This window comes from Bufo gargarizans, chromosome 1, assembly GCF_014858855.1.
Source record: "Bufo gargarizans isolate SCDJY-AF-19 chromosome 1, ASM1485885v1, whole genome shotgun sequence".
Lineage (NCBI taxonomy): Eukaryota > Metazoa > Chordata > Amphibia > Anura > Bufonidae > Bufo > Bufo gargarizans.
This window is the reverse complement of record NC_058080.1, coordinates 541,094,104-541,116,541: the sequence shown is the minus strand read 5'-3', so window position 1 is coordinate 541,116,541 and position 22,438 is coordinate 541,094,104. Positions and strand designations below refer to the sequence as shown.

The 22,438-nt window shown below is 39.8% G+C and overlaps 1 protein-coding gene across 2 annotated transcripts in view; it reads left to right on the top strand.

Annotated features, from left to right (window-relative positions):
- Nucleotides 1–22,438, top strand: part of SLC2A11 (solute carrier family 2 member 11) — a 103,976-nt gene that overhangs the window by 67,377 nt on the left and 14,161 nt on the right. For both annotated transcript variants that reach the window (XM_044289749.1, XM_044289744.1), the window contains exon 2: nt 12,268–12,360. In XM_044289749.1, the coding sequence (XP_044145684.1) occupies nt 12,268–12,360 (93 nt within the window). The remainder of the gene's footprint in view (nt 1–12,267; nt 12,361–22,438) is intronic.

Below are 22,438 nucleotides of genomic sequence, written 5' to 3'. Positions count from 1 at the left end.
GGTCAGTACAGAGATCTCTCCCATCATTTATTTATCCCCAGGACTGTGACAAGGGGACATCCTCTGCGCTTGGAGGAAAGATTTGTACACAAACATAGAAGAGGATTCTTTACAGTAAGAGCAGTGATATATGGAACTCTCTGCCTGAGGAGGAGAAGGTGGTGATAGTGAGTTCACTAAAAGAGTTCAAGAGGGGCCTGGATGTATTTCTGGAGTATAATAATATTACAGGCTATAGCTACTAGAGATGGGTCGTTGATCCAGGGAGTTATCTGATTGCCTGAATGGAGTCGGGAAGGAATTTGGGGGGAAAGTTGGGGAAAATTGGCTTCTACCTCACTTTTTTTTTTTTGCCTTCTGGATCAACTTGCAGGATAACAGGCCCAACTAGATGGATAAATGTCTTTTTTCGGCCTTATATACTATGTTACTATGTTACATGTAATGTTAAAAAACAAGTAATTACAAAAAATGTTAAAAATAGAAAACAAATTAATTAAATAGACATATTTGGTATTGCTGCGTCCGTGATATATAAATATATCACATGATCCACCCCGTCCAATAAACAACATAAAATATAATAAATGAATAAACTGTGTAAAAAAAACATTTTTGTCACCTAACATCACATAAAGTGCAACACCAAGCGATCAAAAAGGCATATGCCCCCCAAAATAGTACAAATCAAACCATCACCTCATCCCGCAAAAAATGAGGCGCTAACTAAGACAATCGGACAACAAATTAAAAAGATATGGCTCTCAGACTATGGAGACACTAAAACATCATTTTTTTTTTGTTTCAAAAATGCTATTATTGTGTAAAACTTAAATAAGAAAAAGTATTCTATAAAAATCTCACATGACCTAACCCCTCAGGTGAACGCTGTAAAAATAAATAAATAAAAACTGTGCTTAAACAACCAATTTTTTGGTCACCTTGCCCCATAAAGTGTAATAATGAATGATCAAAAAAATATCTTATGTACCCCAAAATGGTACCAATAAAAACATCAACTCTCCCTGCAAAGAATGAGCCCCTGCAATCATATTTACCCCAAAATATGACCAATAAAACTGACACCTTTTCCCTTAGTTTCCAAAATGGGGTGACTTTTTGGGAGTTTCTACTGTAAGGGTGCATCAGGGTTCCCTCAAATGGGACATGTCATCTAAAAACCAATTCAGGAAAATTGCCTTCCAAAAACCATATGGCGCTCCTTTTCTTCTGTGCCATGCCGTGTGCCCTTACATCAATTTACGACCACATGTGGGGTGTTTATGTAAACCACAGAATCAGGGTAATAAATATTATGTTTTATTTGGCTGTTAACCCTCAATGTGTTAAAGAAAAAATTTGATTAAAATGGAAAATCTGCCAAAAAAGTAAAATTTAGAAATTTCATCTCCATTTTCCTTTAATTCTTGTGGAACATCTAAAGGGTTTGAGTAACTTGAGTGGTGTAGTTTCTACAGTGGGGTCATTTATGGGTGGTTTCCACTATCTAAGCCCCACAAAGTGACTTCAGAACTGAACTTGTCCTTAAAAAAGTTGACTTTGGAAATTTTCTTAAAAATTTCAAAAATTGCTTCAAAAATTCTAAACCTTCTAATGTCCCAAAAAAAAAAAAAAAATATTACATTACCAAAATGATGCACACATAAAGTATATATATGGGCAGTGTCGGACTGGGATACCTAGGGCCCACCAGTAAAATTTATTTTGGGGGCCCACCGTACAGATACATTCAAATATAATAAATATTTTAACAAGTTTTTTATATGAACATAGGCTGGTTGAGGTGCTCTGCATTGAATACATGTAGAGCAGTAAATCTACTGTGTTATGTGCCACTTGTGCAGGGGGTGGAAGACTAGGGACCCACCTTACTCAGGGGCCCACCGGGGGATTCCCCTGTACCCCTGTGGGCTAGTCCGAGCCTGTATGGGGAATGATAATTAATGAATATTTTATGAGGCATCACTATCTGTCTTAAAAGCAGAGAGATTCAATTATTTTTTTTTTCAAATTGTCATCAACTTTTGGATTTTTTTTATAAATAAAGGTAAAACATATTGACTCAAATTTACCATTAACATGAAGTACAATGTGTCACAAGAAAACTCTGAATGGCTTGGATAAGTAAAAGCATTTCAAAGTTATTACTACATAAAGTGACACATGTCAGATTTGCTAAATTAGGCCTGGTCAGAAAGGGGGTAAATGGCTCGGTCTGGAAGTGTTTAAGATTAAAAATGGCTTGGTCCTGAAGGGGTTAAATGTATATGGCCATCTTAAATGGGTTTTACAAAAATTAATTAAAGGGGTTGTCCCATCTCGTTTTCTCGGCAAGATGGGACTAATCTTCAGCCCCTTGGCCGGGCTTACGGAAACAGATGAGCAGGCTGGCACTCCACTGTTTCCCTAACTCTGATTGTAGTGAATGGGAGCTACAGAAACAACAGAGCAGAACAGGCTACACTGCTTCCGTAACTCTGGTAGCTTTGGGAGATGGAGGTTGGTGACAGAACTACACAGCTCCATCCATTGTGTAGTGCTGCAGCAATCCTCACATTGAAGTGAATGAGAGCAGCACTGCAGTTACAAGCTCCATTTAGTGCACAATCAATGGAGCTGTGTACTTTTGGCACCAGCATAGAAGAGGATTCTTTACGGTAAGAGCAGTGAGACTATGGAACTCTCTGCCTGAGGAGGTGGTGATGGTGAGTTCAATAAAAGAGTTCAAGAGGGGCCTGGATGTATTTCTGGAGTGTAATATTATTACTCGTTATAGCTACTAGAGAAGGGGTCGTTGATCCAGGGAGTTATTCTGATTGGAGTCGGGACGGATTTTTTTCCTCTAAAATTAGGAAATTGGCTTCTACCTCGTGAAGTTTTTTTTTTTGCCTTCCTCAGGATAACAGGCTGAACTGGATGGACAGATGTCTTTTGGTCAGACTTTTAAACTATGTTACTATGATTTACCAACTTACATTGCTGGAGCTACTCAGAGAGAGCTGATTGGGGGTATCGGCCATGGTAAAGGATTAGAACCAGCCCTGTACCTCACATGGGTCCAGAGATCTCCCCGTTCATTGCTCTGCTAGATTTATATCAATAAGAACAAACAAAAAAAACAATAATTGTGTATATTGATTTGCAAATACACTACATCAGAAAAACACTGAAAAACTGTGTCACTGTTTTCACCTATTGGGAAACAATATGACCATATAGCAAATATAAAGAAAATCATATAGCTAAGGCTACTTTCACACTAGCGTTTTGGCTTTCCGTTTGTGAGATCCGTTCTGGGCTCTCACAAGCGGTCCAAAACGGATCAGTTTTGCCCTAATGCATTCTGAATGGAAAATGCATCAGTTTGCCTCCATTCAGTCACCATTCCACTCTGGAGGCGACACCAAAACACTGCTTGTCCGCCTGACGAAACTGAGCCAAACGGATCAGTTCTGACACACAATGTAAGTCAGTGGGGACGGATCCATTTTCTCTGGCACAATAGAAAACGGATCCGTCTCCCATTGACTTTCAGTTGGCGTTCAAGACGGATCCGTCATGGCTATAGAAGACATAATACAACCGGATCCGTTCATGAAGGATACATGCGGTTGTATTATTGTAACGGAAGCATTTTTGCAGATCCATGACGGATCCGCAAAAAACACTAGTGTAAAAGTAGCCTAAACCTACAAAAATTGCCAGTCTGCATAATTATCATTAAAAATACTTTATTAAGCAATTCATGAAACAAACAAAAAAAGAGTTTAAAAGCAACAGTGCAGGTAAGATGGCATCATCAAAGGAGGGGACTGCATGGGCAATGTACTATATCAATAAATTGTCAAAATACCAGGATATAGTGCAAGTGCAAATACTGGCTACAATAACATTGAAAAAACTGTAAGTTTACCCATAGTGTATCTCCGTCCAGGATGGCACCAACCCCGATGCACGTTTGATATATTACATTGCCCATGTGGTCCCTTCAGTGATGACACCATCTTACCTGCACTGTTTTTGTTTTTTTACTTTTTTGGTTATTTTCGTGAATCGCTTAATACAGTATTTTTTTATGATAATTATGCGGACTGACAATTTTTGTAGGTTTAGATTTATATCAAGGTGGCAGCTTTCTGAATGTCCTTTCTGGTGCAGCTCAGGGGGTGTATCCTTTCTGCTGCAGCTCTCTCCCTATCACAGCTCAGGAGGCAGTTAAATGATGGAACTGAGTATGTGTGGCCTTCTCAGTCAGCTGGACAAAGAAATAAACAAACAGCAGGTGGCGCTACACAGATATATTGTATTTAATAGCTCAGGGGCTATATTACATTTTACTTACATGCAATTACGAAAGTATTCAGATCCACATGCTGGTTTGAAAACTGAAGAATAGTTTTCGTGGGACAACCCCTATTCTACAGTTATCCAATAGTACAAATACCCCCCATAATGCCCGGGCCCCTCATATGGACGATACTTACCCGATCCCGGCACCCACATCCCTCTGGATCCCTGCACGGCCACCACTGCATCTCCCCGTCATGTGGATCAAAACATAAGGGGGAGAGGAAGAGGCCAATAGAAGGTTGCGATGGTGACCAGCCTCTAGCATCACTCGCGATGCTAGAGAGGCTGGTCACTGTCGCGGTCTGCTCCCACCCATGGTTCCCCAGCCGGACACAGCATGTTTTTATCTGCTCAGCGGGGAAATGCAGCGTTGACCATGCAGGGATTCGGAGGGACGCGGGTGTCAGGATTGGGTAAGTGTCGTCCATAGGAGGGACCCAGGCATTGTGAGGGGTATTTGTACTATTGGATAATCCCTTTAAGTACAGTACTACTAAATAGCACTACTGCCGCTGGCCTCTCCCTGTTACCTGCTGTGTTCCCACAAACTGTCTCTGGAATACACGGAGAGTACTCCATTATAGGGGTGGGTGATACAGACAATATGCAATATAAATTTGGCCAACGATAAAGATTTTGTTTATATCGCTATAGCGCGGTAGAACATGGCATGCACCGCTCTCGGCGCGCACCATGTTCTCCTGAGCCGGCACAGTGGAGAAGGAGGGAGTCCCTCCCTCCCCACTGTGTGCGGCTGCCGCTGACCATCAATGAGAACAGAGTAGGAGGAGGAGGGACTGTGGCTACTGCGCCACCAATGAGAACAGAGAGGAGGAGGAGGGGAGGGACTGTATCCACTGCGCCACCAATGAATATAGTTTATGCCTGAATACAAACGTAGCCTGCATATGCCGGCCATATCCCATACCCGGCCTCTATTACTGCTCGCTGTGATCCACAGCAATTAACCCCTCAGGTCCTGGTCCCTCAGGTCCTTATTTCCAAATCTGCCTTCATTTTTAAGATCTGGGTATGTAACTATATCTCCCTCCCGCCATACCTGCCCCAATCTAGAAATGCCATAGTTCCACCAAACCTTCTGTTCAATTGATTTCAATTCTGTAATGAGTATATTATCCCATAATAAAGAGACCACAATTCTCTTACCTCTTTATAAACTTTAGTCCATAGCTCAAATAGTAGTATTTTACTGCTTTGCTGCTGTGACAAAATGTCAGCTTTCACTATTTGAAAAATACTGCATTTATCCAGTTTTTTATTAATACTTGCCACCATGTTTTTATATCTTTGTGAGTTGCTCCATATTATCATATTTCTAATGTGGCCAGAGAGAAAGTATAGTTCCATATCCGTAGCTGATAATCCTCCCTCCTTCTCTCGAATCTGCAATATTTGTGCTCTTATTCGCGTTTTTTTGCCGCGCCATATTTAATCCGCCAGTAAAGAAGCAATTTTTTTAAAGATCTTTTTGGGAATTATGATCGGCGCATTCCATAGTATATAGTTCATAGAGAGTAAGATACACATTTTCACCAGTGAAATTCGGCCTGCCATAGAAACATGTAATTTTTTCCATACTTCTATTTTCTTCCTAATTTCTTGTATTTTGGGTATTACATTTAACTGAACATAATCTTTGGAGTTGGGCGTTATTTGGATCCCTAGGTATTTTACTGGTTCATCTACTCCCTTGATTTCCAGTTGTCCCGGTATTGTCCCAAGGGATCAATCGGGATACACGCCGACTTAGACCAATTTATATTGAGTCCGGCATATTCGCTGTACTCTTCAAAAATCTCGAAGATCCTGGTAAGTGAACCATGGGAGCCCACAAACAGCATGATGTCCTCTGCATACAAAGCGATTTTTTTCTTCATAAGATCCATACCTAAAGCCTTCGATATCTTTATCTTGCCTAATCAAATCTGCCAAAGGTTCCATAGCTATAGCAAATAGCAGGGGGAGAGGGGACAACCCTGTCTAACCCCCCTGCATATGGGTATACCTTCGGAGTGTACTCCGTTCAAGATAACCTTCAATGTTATATCAGTATATAAAAGTTTTATCCAAGAAACAAATATATCACCAAATCCCATTTTCTTTAGGGTTGCCATTTAAAAAGGCCACTCTATAGTGTTGAAGGCTTTTGAAGCGTTTATAGTCAAAATCATTCTCTCACCGCTGTTTGTGGGCGCCATTTGGGTATTCATAAAATACCTAATAATGTTTTCGGTTGTAGTTCTACCCGGCATGAATCCCGCCTGATCCTCATGTACAAGTCCTTGCATTACCCCCCCAAGCCTTGCTGCCAAAATCTTTGCTAATATTTTATTATCTGTATTGATCAATGAGATGGGGCGATATGAATCTGGTAACATTGGATCTTTCCCGGGCTTTAAAATCAGTGTGATTAAGGCTTCCCTCAGTGAGTCTGGCAATTTACCTGACTCTTTCGATGTTGTCCACATCTTTAATAATTTCGGGATCATTATTTCTCTATATTGGGCGTATACTTCGAACGGGATACCATCTATCCCTGGTGTCTTATTTTTGGTTATCTTTGATAATATTTTATCCACTTCTTTGGGGTTTCCAGACTTCCCCTTTGTTCTGGGGTTATTGTCGTGATAGCAATTTTATCTAGAAACTGTTGTATTTCGGGCATGTTTTTCTTTATTTTACTGCTATATACCTCCTCAAAATATTCCTTAAATAATTATATTTTAGCTGTTTGTTCAGTTATTTTATGTCCTAATTTATCTAACAGACAATGGATATAGTTATTTTTTTATCTGGGCTGCGACTATGGCCGCTAATTTTTTACCCGGTATGTGTACGTAGATGTAATTGTCCCTTATGTAATTTTCCTTTTGTTGTTCAGCCTGTAGAAACATTTCATCTTCCATTTTAGTAACTCTACTCCCCCATTCTTTGAAGTTCAGTTCTATGGGATTTTCAACGTATTTTTTTCCGTATATTTCCGCCTCCTGCTCCAATACTAATAATTTCTTCCTTAAACTTTTCTTATATAGTATAGTGTATTTTGTGATAATTCCCCTAATGAAGGCCTTTGCAGCCTCTCAGACCATGTTTACTGCTGAACCCTCATTTATGTCAAAATATTCCCTAATCTCTTGCAAAACCTTATCATGTGTGCTCATTATATTTATCCACCCTAAGTTTATATTCATATTCCTCTTTTTCTTAACCTCCCTTTTTATGTTTATGTTTATGGGGTTATGATCCTAAATCCCGCGTTGACCATACCTGACTCGTTCAATATCTAATATACCTTTAGTGTTAGTGAAAACTAAATCAATCCGTGAAAGACTCCTATGTGTTTTTGAATAGCATGAATATTTCTTCGGGTGCATTATCCTCCAAACATCCATCCCAACTCTTCTGTAATAGTTTTTAACCTAGTATCCGTTCCTCTTCCCTGTAAATTACCTATCCTACATCTGTCTATATTTCCATCTATTAGACTATTAAAATCCCCTAGTACCAAAAGTGACTTATCTCCCGCTTTAATCGCAAGGTCATGGATTTTCAATAAGACATCTGTTTTAAAAGGGGGAGGTATATAGACATTTGCTATCAGCCATGCTTTTCCTTCCAGTATACAGTCCATAAAAACATAGCAACCTTGGGTATCTATCACTGTTTTAATCACCTTGATATCTATGTCACGATGTATTAATATGCTTACTCCTCTTGCATATGATGAGTAAACTGAATGGAAGGCGCACTGAATCCATGATCTATCTATCCCACCCTTCGTATCATCCGTCAGGTGTGTTTCTTGTAAGCAAATTATAGCTGGTAATGCCCTTTGAATTGCATCAAATACAGCAGCTCTTTTTACACCCCTACTCAAGCCCCTAATAGTAGCGTCTGACCCTGGCTCTCTTCTACAGCATTACTCCCGCCCGACCCCCTCCCCAGCCCATTTTTCCGCCTCAGCTTTTTATATTGCCTCTGATCCATTCCCCCGCTGCCTCTGCAGTATCAAAAAAACAAGTTTTGTCCTCCCATTCGATCCGTAACCTAGCTGGAAACATCATTGATTACTTTACATTATATAAGCGCACCCTCACACTCCAGACTCCCTTTCTTCCTAGAACTACGGGCGATCTCCTCCTTGTCCCTTACTGACAGCAAATTTATAATTATTAATCTCGGTCTTGTTCCGGGAGGGGGTAGTTTCGACGGCACTTTATAGGCCCTTTCCACATAGTTTTTGTGATCTGAAATATCCTGGCCCAATTGTGTCCTTAACCAGGTTTGTATATAATCACGTAGGTCTCATCCTTCTACCCCCTCTGGGACCCCTAGGCATCGCAAATTGGCCCTTCTAGACCTATTTTCTAGGTCTAGTAGTTTATTTTTTAATTCTATATTCTCTGCCTTTAAGATGTTTTTCTCTTTGGCCGTAGCTTGTAAGAGATCCTCTGAGTCCGATATTCTTTTCTCTGCCTCTGTCAGTCTTTCTTTTTATTTTTGTAGGTCGGTTCTTAAAAGCCCCACCATTTCCTTAATATTTCCAGTCTGAAGAGAGAGGTCCTTTATTGCCAGGCTACAGTTCTTAATTTCCTGAAATATATCTTGTAAGCTAGCCGTCTGCTCCCCTCTATTAGTATTAGATTCAGCCGTCTCTTTTATCTAATTGATACCTCTCTCTCCAGTCTGGGAATCCTCACCCAGATTCTTCAAGCTAATGTTTTCAACTGACCCAGAAAGTTCCCCCTCCCCCTCCAGATCTTGGGATATATCCTCTTTTTTTTTTTTTTCGTGGGGGGGGGCCTCTGCATTCTCATATTGGTCAGAAGTTGTTGCTTATTCCTTTCTATTTTCCTGAGCCCTGGGGAGGTTGAGGTGTTTAATTCTAGTTGCCCTCACCCCTTTTTCCCAGCTCCCTGTCTAGCCATCTTATCCTAACGTGGATGCTCAGTTCTAGAACCAACCGTGGGCCACCGTGATTTTAGTATTCACGTCCTCCTACCCACATATAGATACCTCTCACTCTATAACTGTCTTCCACACCTGATGCCGTTAAATTTAAAAAATATATATATTGGTGTATTAAAGACAGACCACTCTCTCTTTATCTGTTGTAGTACCCATATACGCGGGAGGAGGAGGCTACACTTATATATATGCGGTGAACTTAATAACTTAGTAACAATTCATTCAACACATACAGCACACTTCAACAATTAAATCCACTGTCAGTGAATTTCAAGTTACTGTTGAAAGTCAATTGACTAAATCCAAAATTCCAACATATCTGTTAGTGGTCATTTCATCACCGCTCTCTGCCAGTTAGTAACATAGTACATAACATAGTACATAAGGCCGAAAAAAGACATTTGTCCATCCAGTTCGGCCTGTCATCCTGCAAGTTGATCCAGAGGAAGGCAAATAAAAAACTGTGAGGTAGAAGCCAATTTTCCTCACTTTAGGGGAATAAAAATTCCTTCCCGACTCCAATCAGGCAATCAGAATATTAATCCATAAGTTAGTATATACCACATAGTTAGTATAGTTAATATATTTAAAGGGAGTCTGTCACCTCCATATGGCCATATACAGTGCTTACATGGCTCTGTAGCACACCTACACAGGATTGTAACGGTACCTTTGTTCTTTTCTTTAGACTTGCACAAGCAGGAAAAACGAAGTTTAATTCATATGCAAATGAGCACTCGCAAGTGCCCAGGGGAGGAGTTCAGTGTGTAAATGCCCAGGCTGCTCTGCCTTCTTTTCACTTTACTCCTCCCCAGTCTCTGCCTTTGCCCGCCCTCCAAGCCTCTTGCCTCATCGATAGGTCTGGACTTGGAGGGCGGGCAAAGGAAGAGGCTGGGGAGGAGTAAAGTGAAAAGAAGGCAGAGCAGCCTGGGCACTTACACACTGAACGCCGCCCCTGGGCACTTGCGAGTGCTCATTTGCATATCAATTAAACTTCGTTTTTCCTGCTTGTGCAAGTCTAAAGAAAAGAACAAAGGTACCGTTACAATCCTGTATAGGTGTGCTGCAGAGCCATGTAAGCACTGTATATGGCCATATGGAGGTGACAGACTCCCTTTAACTCTATTATCGTTAGCCCATTGACATAGTCGGCTCTTTCCGTCCTGCAAGGAAAAGTGTCCTGTAAAAGATCCAAAGGTAATAGGGCAGAGCAACCCTTTTTAAAAAAAAAATGTATTACATATACCGTTGACTACATTAATTCATGTTGATTCATATAATAACAGTTCCTCAAAACGACTCTTGAAGATCTGTAGTAGTCCCCGAGTATTTTCCCTGAGGCACAATCAGATTTGTTATAGTTAGTACAATTAAGCAAGCTCTAATCCATCCGCCGTGGTGTTAGTAAGGGAACAGATGGTCGCTTTTTTTTTCCACTTTCTTTTCTGCTCTCTTTTCCCCATCCCCTGTACCCGGACTCAGAATTAGTTCCTCTCAATTCCAGCTTTAAGAAAACTGAGCCGTCGTACAGTATTTTCGTACATATCAGTAGCCCTTTCCCTCCAGTGATGTATTCCAGGCTTATCTTCTAGGTGTATGCTATCAGGGGGAGAGGGCGCCAATCGATTCCCAACGCTTAAACTTTAGAACCAGTTTTATGGCGAACTTAAGTCCCCTCAATTACCACCCCTTTAAACAGCTTGCCTCACCTCGATATATCAGCCTGTTTTGGCAGCCAGGGCTCCGGTCCAATACCAAAATCTGTGCATCTCACCTCAGCTCCGTTCTCATCCAGGGGAAGGGGGAGGAATGCGAGAAGTGAACATATGAGCAGGTACAGCTTCCCTCCTTCTATCTCACCCCGTCACCTCCAGTCTTCCTCCAGTGCTCCGCTCCCACTCTCCCTCCGTCCAGGGCCCAGGGTCAGCTGAACTCCTCACATAGGTGACCAGGTAGGCAGATAGCGGGTCAGCAGGATCAGGAGACAACAGGATGGCAGAGCGACGGCTTGAGGGGCTGGGGACTCAGCAGAGCGGTGGCCGAGCGGCGTCCCACATGGCCTGGGAGCTCAGAGCAGCGGCAGAGCGGCGTCTCACATGGGCTGGGAACTCAGCGGCCAAGAGAGGGTGCGCGCGTCACGTGCGTGCACCCGCACTCATGCTCCTCCCCCCGTCCACCCCACCACAGTACTACTTACATTGTAGTGTTTGTAATAGAGCTAGGGGGACTTGACAGATTCCTTTTAGAAGGATATATGACAACAGGTATGAAGCACTAAAGAGAAAATTTCACTTTCATGCTCAACGCCAAGCACTAGGCGTGCATAATACAGTGCATTCATTTTGTCGGGGTATTCCCTCAGCTCTTGCATGAAACTCTGTAAACACACCTCCCATTGACTCTTGCAGAGGTCAGGCCTTTCCATTCAGACAATCGGATAGAATGGTCAAACGTTATCGTAGTGTAACACTAGATTTAGAGTGGTCTCCTCTAGTGTCAGACTGCATTTGTACTGGTTGAAAATAGCAGTACTATACATGCAAATGTCATTTATTGCTGTCCTGTTAAAGGGGTTTTCTGAGATTGTGATATTGATGACCTATCCATCAGGATCAGCAGGGTCCGACACCCGGGACCCCCACGATCAGCTGTACTTGGTATCGTAGCTCAGTCCCATTTACGTGAACGGGACTGAGCTGCGCCTAGGCCCCGTGACTGGTGGAGATGCTGGGTGTCGGACCTTGACCAATCTGACGGGATAGGTCATCAATAGCAAAATCTCCTCCGCTACTGAGTACTGATTTACTCAGTGGCATAATTGTCAAGCATTTATGGATTTCGTCCGGTACAACACAACACAGTACCAGTTGTCTAATTTTACTTACAGAATCCATTTTTGTTTTCCAGGGATGGGTGCTGCTTCTTACTATGTGCGCAGCAGGTATCGGAGGCACTTTCCAGTATGGATACAACCTCACTATCATCAATGCACCCACAACTGTACGTACGCTGGATGGACCTTTCATTAATTCATTCATTTTAGATTAGTAAACTACAGCTTTCTCTTGCCTTTTATCACAAAAGTTCTGAAAATGCCTTAATCACATACTGTATCTGGAGATAATAATAGTCATCTTAATTTATATAGCACCAACATATTCCACAGCGCTTTACAGTCAGAGGGTTCATATACAAACAAGAGGAGTGAGGGTCCTGCTCACAAGAGCTTACAATCTAGAACCTGATCAAGCACCACAATAGTCAGTTCAGATACATGAGGCTCCAAATACCATGTCGCAATACTCTAACCGAACACTATAATTTCTGCTTAATGTTTTTATTCATCAAAAATATGTACACATTGAGTAAAATCTCTGTTTCAAAGTGCAACATAGTATAGTCAGTGATGGCTAACCTTGGCACTCCAGCTGTGGTGAAACTACAACTCCCAGCATGCTCCATTTATTTCTATAGAGTTCTGGGAGCAGCCAAGCAAGGGGGCATCTTGGGAGTTGTAGTTTTACCACAGCTGAAGTGCCAAGGTTAGCCATCACTGGTATAGTTGAACTATATAAAAAGAAAGACTTGAGTAAAGACAATCCATAAGAAGACATTGTGAAAACCATTTGGCTTTTGCAGCACATATTTTGATGGATTGATTTAAAAGGAACCTGTCAGCGGCAAAATCCACCCCAAACTACCAGCAGTAGCTTCAAGTACCCGGCATTGTGTTTCTAATTATGATTTTCTTCCTGCAGTCAGATGCGGTAAAGGCAGGAAAAAACTATCTTTTATCCCCTGAGCGCGCTATTTTCGAGTCACTCTTGAAGTCAAGCGGGCAGCGGCCTCCTTGCTTCAAGTCACGGTAACCACGCCCCCTTCGCTGTGACTGACAGCGCTTATGCCCAACAGCCGGCTGGCTTTGCCGAACAGCCGGCTGTCAGTCACAGCGAAGGGACAGGGAAGGGGGCATGCTTACTGTGACTTGAAGCAAGGAGGCCACTGCCCGCTTGAGTTCAAGAGTGACTCGAAAATAGTGCGCTCAGGGGATAAAAGATCGTTTTTTCTGCCTTTACCGCATCTGACTGCAGGAAGAAAATCATCATTAGAAACACACTGCCAGCTACTTGAAGGTGCTGCTGGCGGTTTGGGGTGGTTTTTACTGCTGACAGGTTCCCTTTAAGTGCGCCATGTTGTTTTAAGCAGTTTCTGGGATACCAGTACAAGTAGTAGACCGTTTTAACTGAATCCTCCACTAATTTCTTGGGGTAGCCCTTCTCCCTAAATCTATTACTCAAAATCTTGACTTGTTCTTTCATATCGTGGTCATTTAAACAATTCCTTTTCACCCTCTTCATCTCGCTGTAAGGAATGTTCTTTTTCCATTTTTGATAGTGGCAACTTTTGTAATCGAAATAACTATTTGCGTCTACATCTTTAAAGTGTGTTTTAGTGAAAATCTGGTATTGCTTAATATTAAGGTGAAAATCAAGGAAAATTGATTCTTTAGGTCTTTGTTCGAGGGAGAAGCTAAGATTCCACATATTTATATTAAGATTATCAACAAATTGGCGTAAGTCTTCTGGTTTCCCTCTCCAAATTCAAATCAGATCATCTATGTATCTCCGATAAAAAAGAATATTAGAGTGGCCTAATTGGCCCGCTTGTTCCTCAAAAGCCCTCAGGAATAAGTTAGCATATGATGATGCAAATGTAGTCCCTATTGCTGTACCCTTCTTTTGTAATTTAAAAAGTATTATTAAAAATGAAATAATTATGGTGTAGTATGAAATCAGTGGAATCCAGGATGAAAGCTTTTTGGGCAGAGGGCATGTCCAGATCGTTTTAAGGAATCCCTCTATCGCTTTCATTCTTAGGTCATGTGGAATGTTACTGTAAAGTGATGTCACATCTTGTGTAGCCCATAATAATCCATCTTCCCACTGGAAAGATTCTAGAGTCTCAATAAGGTGATAAGTGTCTCTAAGGTAGGAGGGTAGATGGGGAACATCACTGGAGCATATTGTCAACGTATGCAGATAGGTTTGAAGTGATCGAATTGATCCCTAATATAATTGGTTTGCTGGTGGGTTTTGTATTGATTTGTGTATTTTAGGTAGAAAGTAAAATTTTGGGATTGATGGATGGATAATTTTAAAAAAATCCCTCTCTCTTTTATTAATCACCTCTTTGTCGTAGTTAAATTCAATTAGGTCAAATAGAGATTTTTTATAGATTTTAGTTGGTATCAGATAAAATTCTACTGGATTCCTCCTCATAGTAACTGAAATCCATAATTATTACTCCCTCACCCTTATCAGCATTTTTTATTACTATCTCCCTATTCTTTGTTAGATTCTTAAGTGCCCTACACTGGCTGGTGGAGAGGTTATTCACATCAGTATTATCAGTTGAAGTCTTGTTAAAACTTTCGTAAAAATTGCTCATGACCACGTTATAAAAACTTTCTAATCGGGGTCCCCTGCTTTCTAGTGGGTAAAAACTAGACTTATTTTTTAAATTGGATTGTATCGGTGTGATATTTTCAGGTACTCCAGATGGATCGATTTAAGTAGTGAAAATTTGAACCGCAGTGGTTATCTCTTTTGGAGGTGCTTTGAGGATGATTTTAAGTGTTGAATCTTTTAGGCTAAAATGATGTTTTAAAATGAGCTTTGTGATAAACTGATTTAGGTCTACGAAAAGTTCAAACAAATCTGGTCCTGTAGTAGGACAAAATGACAGGCCTTTGCTGAGGAGTTCTATTTCATCAGTTTTAAGTGTATACTTAGATTGAATATACCCCTTTTTTCAGATATGTCGTGGAGTCCACATTATTTGTTGTATTGGTATCGTCATAAGTTCTTATTGTTTGGGTCTTGGTTTGAGTTTTTTGTTTGATGGGGCCTTGATGTCTCCCTCCTCTGCATCCTCTTGGTCTAAATTTGGTCTTTTTTTCGTTTCTGTCTTTTTGAGGGGGGTGTAAAATTGGGTGATATTTAGTGATCAGCAATTTATAGAGTTTGGTAGATTTTATTCTGTTAACACTGGGCTCAAGAGCTGTATGCTGGATAGGATCTATCTTATGGGAAGGGGAGGTGTACGGGTTTTGTCTCGTGTACCCAGAGTTGGGGAGAGATGTTCTAAAAAAGGACTACCCGTGATATTGATGGGTAGGGCTAAAAAAGGTTCAGGGCTAGATGAAGACACAGCGTAAGTTGAAATATTGAAACTAGGGTCTGGAGACATGAGAGAGCTAGATGTTTTATCAGATTTTTCTGTGTTCCTGGATTGACTGGGAACGGGGGTGGATGAATCCTTATCCTTTGTTGTATTAGTTGTTGTGAGTGGATTTTTATTGGATTTGGGAGTGAAATAGATCGAATTGTTATAGTTGCTGAAGGGTGTGGCCGCTATGTGTGAAACTGGAAGTTGCTCAGTAGATTCTACTGATAGGGTGGAATCTTTTTCAAGTGCTATAATCGTCTGAAGCTTAGTTTTTGGTGAGAAGTTTATTTGGAGACAGTTTGTCTTATTTAGGATGGGATTGTTATTTTCCTTGGGGCAAAACTGAACTGAACAAAACGGAATGCTCCAAAATGCATTCCGTTCCATTTAGTTGTGTTCCCATACTGGAGAGCAAACCACAACATTTTGTAGTTTGCTTTCCGTCCTGGGATGCGGAGCAAGACAGATCTGGCAGGACCCCCAATGCAAGTCAATGGGGATGGATCAGTTTTCTCTGACACAATCTGCCACAGTAGAAAACGGGTCCGTCCTCCATTGACTTTCAGTGGAGTTCATGACGGATCCGTCTTGGCTATGTTAAAGATAATACAACCGGATCCGTTCATAACGGATGCAGATGGTTGTATTATCAGTAACGGAAGCGTTTTTGCTGAACCCTGCCAGATCCAGTAAAAACGCTAGTGTAAAGTAGTCTTACTTTTTTCTTGTGAGTATTTTCCATTCGGTGAGTCATTGACAGTGAATATATTGCCTTTTTATTATATTTAACAAATGCTACAACAATCTGAAAATATTTAATTATATATGTTCATTTGTTCTTCTAACCATTGATCTAGTCACTTAATATTGGAGTTTGACATGCAAATTATCTCCATATCATTCCGTCATTAATCAACATCTACACTGACCTAGTGGCACTTGGCGCTCGTTGTTTTCCCCTTTTTCCTTTTCTTCCCCTCATCTCCTTTGAGGGGGTTTTCTCTTCCCCCTCAAAGTCTATACATTGCACTACTTAAATTAAGTTGTGGACATTTGTTCCATGTAACTGAGCTGCCTGAATTCACTGTGGTCTTGCTTTCTTTACATCTATACTAACCCCACCACCACGGAGAACTTTCAAACGATTTATCGGATATAGATGTTATTATTAACATTCCCCCCCCCCCCCCCCCCAGCGCCCATCCACATATTTCACTTTTGGAGAAAACCCTTTTTCTAATAGTTTGGAATATGACCCTCAAATTTTTCTTTTCTTTACAATGAATACCAGTACAGCCATTTTTATTAGAAACACTGCTATTTGTATTTTTATCTTAACTGAGCTTTGTGGTGTCTTATTTTTTGCGAGATGAGTGTTCATTATCATTGGTACTATTTTGGGGTGCATACAGCTTTTTGCACTTTATTTGCTCTTTGGGAAGCAGGGTAAAGAAAAGGCAGTAATTCTGCCATTGGATTTTTAATGACATACACCGTACGAGTAAAATTACATGTTAACTTTATTCTTCTGGTCAGTACCATTACAGAGATACCAATTTTATGTCGTTTTTTTTGTTACATTTAAAGGGATATCCCCATTTTCACCCAGACAGCCCCTCTGACATGTCATAGGAGCAGTTCATGCTCCGATGCTCTCCCTTGCCCTGCTCTGTATTGCGCAGGGCAAAGGCTGTTTGTTTATATTTTTTACACTGCTAGGCGGAGGTTTCTGCCTAGCAGTGTTCCTGGTAATGTCACCGGCACTGATGGGTGGGATTTAGCTCTGTTCTAGCCTGTTTTACAGTCTAGGGCAGTGCTAAAGCCCACCCATTAGTGCTTACTGCTAGGTGGTAGCTTTACCCATGGAGAGCCCGATATGTCACTGGATATGCAGAAAAAGCCTTTGCCCTGCGCAATTCAGTACAGTACAAGGGAGAGCATCGGCGCACGAAATGGCCCAATGCTCATATCAGAGGAGCTGCCTGGGTGAAAATAGGGATATGTCTGGGTTCAGTTCTGTACCCAGACAACCCCTTTAACCACCTTATACACAGTAAAAGTGTAGCGAAAAACTTCAGTATAGCCAAAAACTTTTTCTGCCAATGGCCTGTGTGAGGACTGTTTTTTGTGAGATGAGGTAATGTTTTCTTTGGTACCATTTAAGGAACATTTTTGGATTGCTCGATATTGTGCTTTTTGTGAAGCAAGGTAACCAAAAAATGGCTGTCCTGTCACCATTTTTTGTTTTACACCGTTCACCTGATGGGATAGATCATATGAGATGTTTATAGAACTAGTTGTTACAGACACAGTAATACCTATGGCTATTTATTTTTTTTATTTTTTTTTATAGTAAATTGATGAGGTGAAAGAGGTGCATTTTTTTACTTGAAATATATATTTTTTATTTTTATAAAACACCTATTTTTTTACTCTGTATTTTTTCCTACTAGAGGCTTTTTTTTGAGGGTCTAATTCCTTTTCCAGTATACATAAAAATCATAAATAAAAAAATTAAAACAATCTTGCGTATATGATGTAGAGATCCACCTGAACTAACCAGCACAAGCAAAGTTGTGCTATGAAGGAGGGGGCAGGTACGTATCACATCAGAGACGCATAATTATTAATATGAGCAAAATATCCCTCCAGAGTCATGATATCCCTCGTCATATCCCAAATCAATATGTATCAGCTGAGGATAGAATTTAAAGAATACTTGTATCACTCAAGAATGTCCACATTTCATGTAATGAAATGAAAGAAGATGAACTCAATTATATATCTCATTGGGGTTATAGCTGCAATAAAGTTGAATTCATATTTAAATCAATCCACATGATTAATACCAGTCAAAAATGAGGAATCAATGACATGATCTTGAATAAAAAAGGAAATGTTCAGTCTCTTTCATAGGTCCATATTCATAATGGTTAGTGGTCTGCTATGCATAGAATCAATTAGCTTGACTTTATGCATAGCAGACCACTAACCATTATGAATATGGACCTATGAAAGAGACTGAAATTTCCTTTTTTATTCAAGGATCACTGTAATCGTACTGACCCAGAGAATAAAAATATTATGGTATTTATACCGAAAAATGAACGCTGTAAAATTTATAACGTAAAAACGCAGTGGCAGTATTGCTGTTTTTCCCATCTTCCTCCCAGAAAGAGTTAATAAAAGTTAATCAGAAAGTTATGTGTACCCCAAAATGGCGCCATTAAAAACTACAACTTTGTCTGCAGAAAACAAGCCGTCATACAGCTATATTGATGGAAAAATAAAAAACTTGTAGCTGTTGGAACGCGACAATGAAAAAAGAAAAACGCTTGGTCATTAGGGCCCAAAACAGACTAGTCACTAAGGGGTTAAATGGAAAGGATGGGCACTCTTATAACTGGTCCACGGAGTAAGCAAAGTGATATAACTTTAATTATAACAGTACATAGATATATACAAATAATCACTATAATATGACCTAAACAGAGCTATACCCTCAGTAGGTTAAATAAAATAAAATATACTAAAATATCTAATAAAAGATCATAGAATATCGGTCCACTGATATGGCCAATCATCGATACAACTATAGATAAGAATACTAAATGTAAAAAAGGATCTGTCCAGACTGCAATTGAGCTGGCGGACTGCCTATCCTCTATTGATTATAGCAATGCCCGATACCGAGTGGTTCTCCACAAATAAATAAATAAATTCTCCACAAATAAATTCAAGGTGTTGATGTGTAAATCCCAGGTGTTAACAAAATAATAAATATTAATAAAAGGTATAATACCGGTGATAGTGCAATAAAGTGAAAATAAGTAAATGGTTATAACATTGTTCAAATCATTTTAGTGTTCATTGTCCGTGTAAAAACATATAGTGTCTCTGGAGACTCGGCAATAGGTAGGCAGTTCGTCTTACTAATGGTTTTATTTCTAAAGGTCGATCTTTCTGTGATATTATAACAGATCTCCTGGAAAATATATAATTGTGATCTCCTGGGAATCGGCTTTAAATTTCAGTGTTCGATCCACCCGATTCCTAGGGATGCACTATAATTCGCAAATTTGCAGTCCAACAGGTGTCTAGTTAGGCAAATTTTGGATTCGAAGACATCAGTGCAGTAGAATACAATAGGATGATTATATTACAGTACACAGAGGTGCAGCAGTATTTGATTGCTTACTCACGTATAGTCCTGCTATTCCCACCGTGGCGTCCCACGTGGTGTAGTTTCAGGATACGATTAATTTCTCGGCAGTATATTGAAGAGCTGCCTTACTGCTGAGCAGAAGTACTGTGCAAACTGGTCTTGTAAGTGTACAGATCCGGCTGTGAATGAGAGCAGTTGCTCTAACACGTTACAAGTTCACAATGGATTTCCTTGATTCGGATCGGTGTCCCACCTGTCTTAATCAGCAAAGGTGATTCAATCTCACCCGTTGATCGCTGCACTGTGTCCAAAAAGGCCGTAATTCATTTGTCCTTAGAAAGCGCTTTCTTAGTCCAGCAGATGATTTTAGACTATCATTGTTGAAAACTAGCCGTTTTTTTTATCAGGTCCAGTACCTCCACGCCAGACGCGTTTCGAAGGTTAGCTTCCTTCTTCCTTAGTGGCTCTCTTGGATCTGACTAACTTGCCGGCTATTTATTAATTTTCCCTCCCAGGGGACTCTATGTTAAGCCCGGGATGGATCTAAGGGATCTGGGCTCCGCAGATACAATTTTCCATTTATTGCGGTATTCATGCGATTCATCTGCGGTTTTCTATGTATTCATGCGTTTTTTGTGTCATGTGATCTTGAGTCCACCAGAAACATTATTCATGTCTAGTTTTTGTTATAACTAGTTGCGTTTTACTCTTATATAAATAATTAGGTCACATGTCATAATGTCTAACTTAATTTTGCGCATTCTCAAGAGCACATTTCTGCATGTAAATATATAAATTCTATGAATGTATAAAATCTACTACAAAGTCCTTTAACATTTTATATTAAATATTTGACACATCCTATCTATTTTGTCTATCAGCGGATATATATATATATCTATAAAATTCAGTTAAATGATGGTGCTAGATTGCCTTATATATTACAATTTGTTATTGAGGCTTATTTATTTCCTTGTTAAAACTTATTTATTTATTAAAAATATAAAAAATGTACTATATTAAGAATGAATTAAATGGTGAGGGGCATCTGTAATAGGTTTAAAATATATGATGTATAAAATATAATATAAAATATACAATATATAAAATATACTAGGGTATTGCAGTCTGATTTCAAAGTTAATATACATAATGTGACTGGAGAGTGCCGCAGAGATAGTCAAGACTCCCGGGAGTCCAAGGGATGTAATATATAAGGCAATCTAGCACCATCATTTAACTGAATTTTATATATATATATATATATATATATATATATCCGCTGATAGACAAAATAGATAGGATGTGTCAAGTATTTAATATAAAATGTTAAAGGACTTTGTAGTAGATTTTATACATTCATAGAATTTATATATTTACATGCAGAAATGTGCTCTTGAGAATGCGCAAAATTAAGTTAGACATTATGACATGTGACCTAATTATTTATATAAGAGTAAAACGCAACTAGTTATAACAAAAACTAGACATGAATAATGTTTCTGGTGGACTCAAGATCACATGACACAAAAAACGCATGAATACATAGAAAACCGCAGATGAATCGCATGAATACGGCAATATATGGAAAATTGTATCTGCGAAGCCCAGATCCCTTAGATCCATCCCGGGCTTAACATAGAGTCCCCTTGGAGGGAAAATGAATAAATAGCCGGCAAGTTAGTCAGATCCAAGAGAGCCACTGAGGAAGAAGGAAGCTAACCTTCGAAACGCGTCTGGCGTGGAGGTATTGGACCTGATAAAAAAACGGCTAGTTTTGAACAATGATAGTCTAAAATCATCTGCTAGACTAAGAAAGCGATTTCTAAGGACAAATGAATTACGGCCTTTTTGGACACAGTGCACAGCGATCAACGGGCGAGATTGAATCACCTTTGCTGATTAAGACAGGTGGGACACCGATCCGAATCAAGGAAATCCATTGTGAACTTGTAGCGTGTTAGAGCAACTGCTCTCATTCACAGCCGGATCTGTACACTTACAAGACCAGTTTGGACTGCAAATTTGCGAATTATAGTGCATCCCTAGGAATCGGGTGGATCGAACACTGAAATTTAAAGCCGATTCCCAGGAGATCACAATTATATATTTTCCAGGAGATCTGTTATAATATCACAGAAAGATCGACCTTTAGAAATAAAACCATTAGTAAGACGAACTGCCTACCTATTGCCGAGTCTCCAGAGACACTATATGTTTTTACACGGACAATGAACACTATAATGATTTGAACAATGTTATAACCATTTACTTATTTTCACTTTATTGCGCTATCACCGGTATTATACCTTTATTAATATTTATTATTTTGTTAACACCTGGGATTCTTGAATTTATTTGTGGAGAATTTATTTATTTATTTGTGGAGAACCACTCGGTATCGGGCATTGCTATAATCAATAGAGGATAGGCAGTCTGCCAGCTCAATTGCAGTCTGGACAGATCCTTTTTTACATTTAGTATTCTTATCCATAGTTGTATCGATGATTGGCTATATCAGTGGACCGATATTCTATGATCTTTTATTTGATATTTTAGTATATTTTATTTTATTTAACCTACTGAGGGTATAGCTCTGTTTAGGTCATATTATAGTGATTATTTGTATATATCTATGTACTTTTATAATTAAAGTTATATCGCTTTGCTTACTCCGTGGACCAG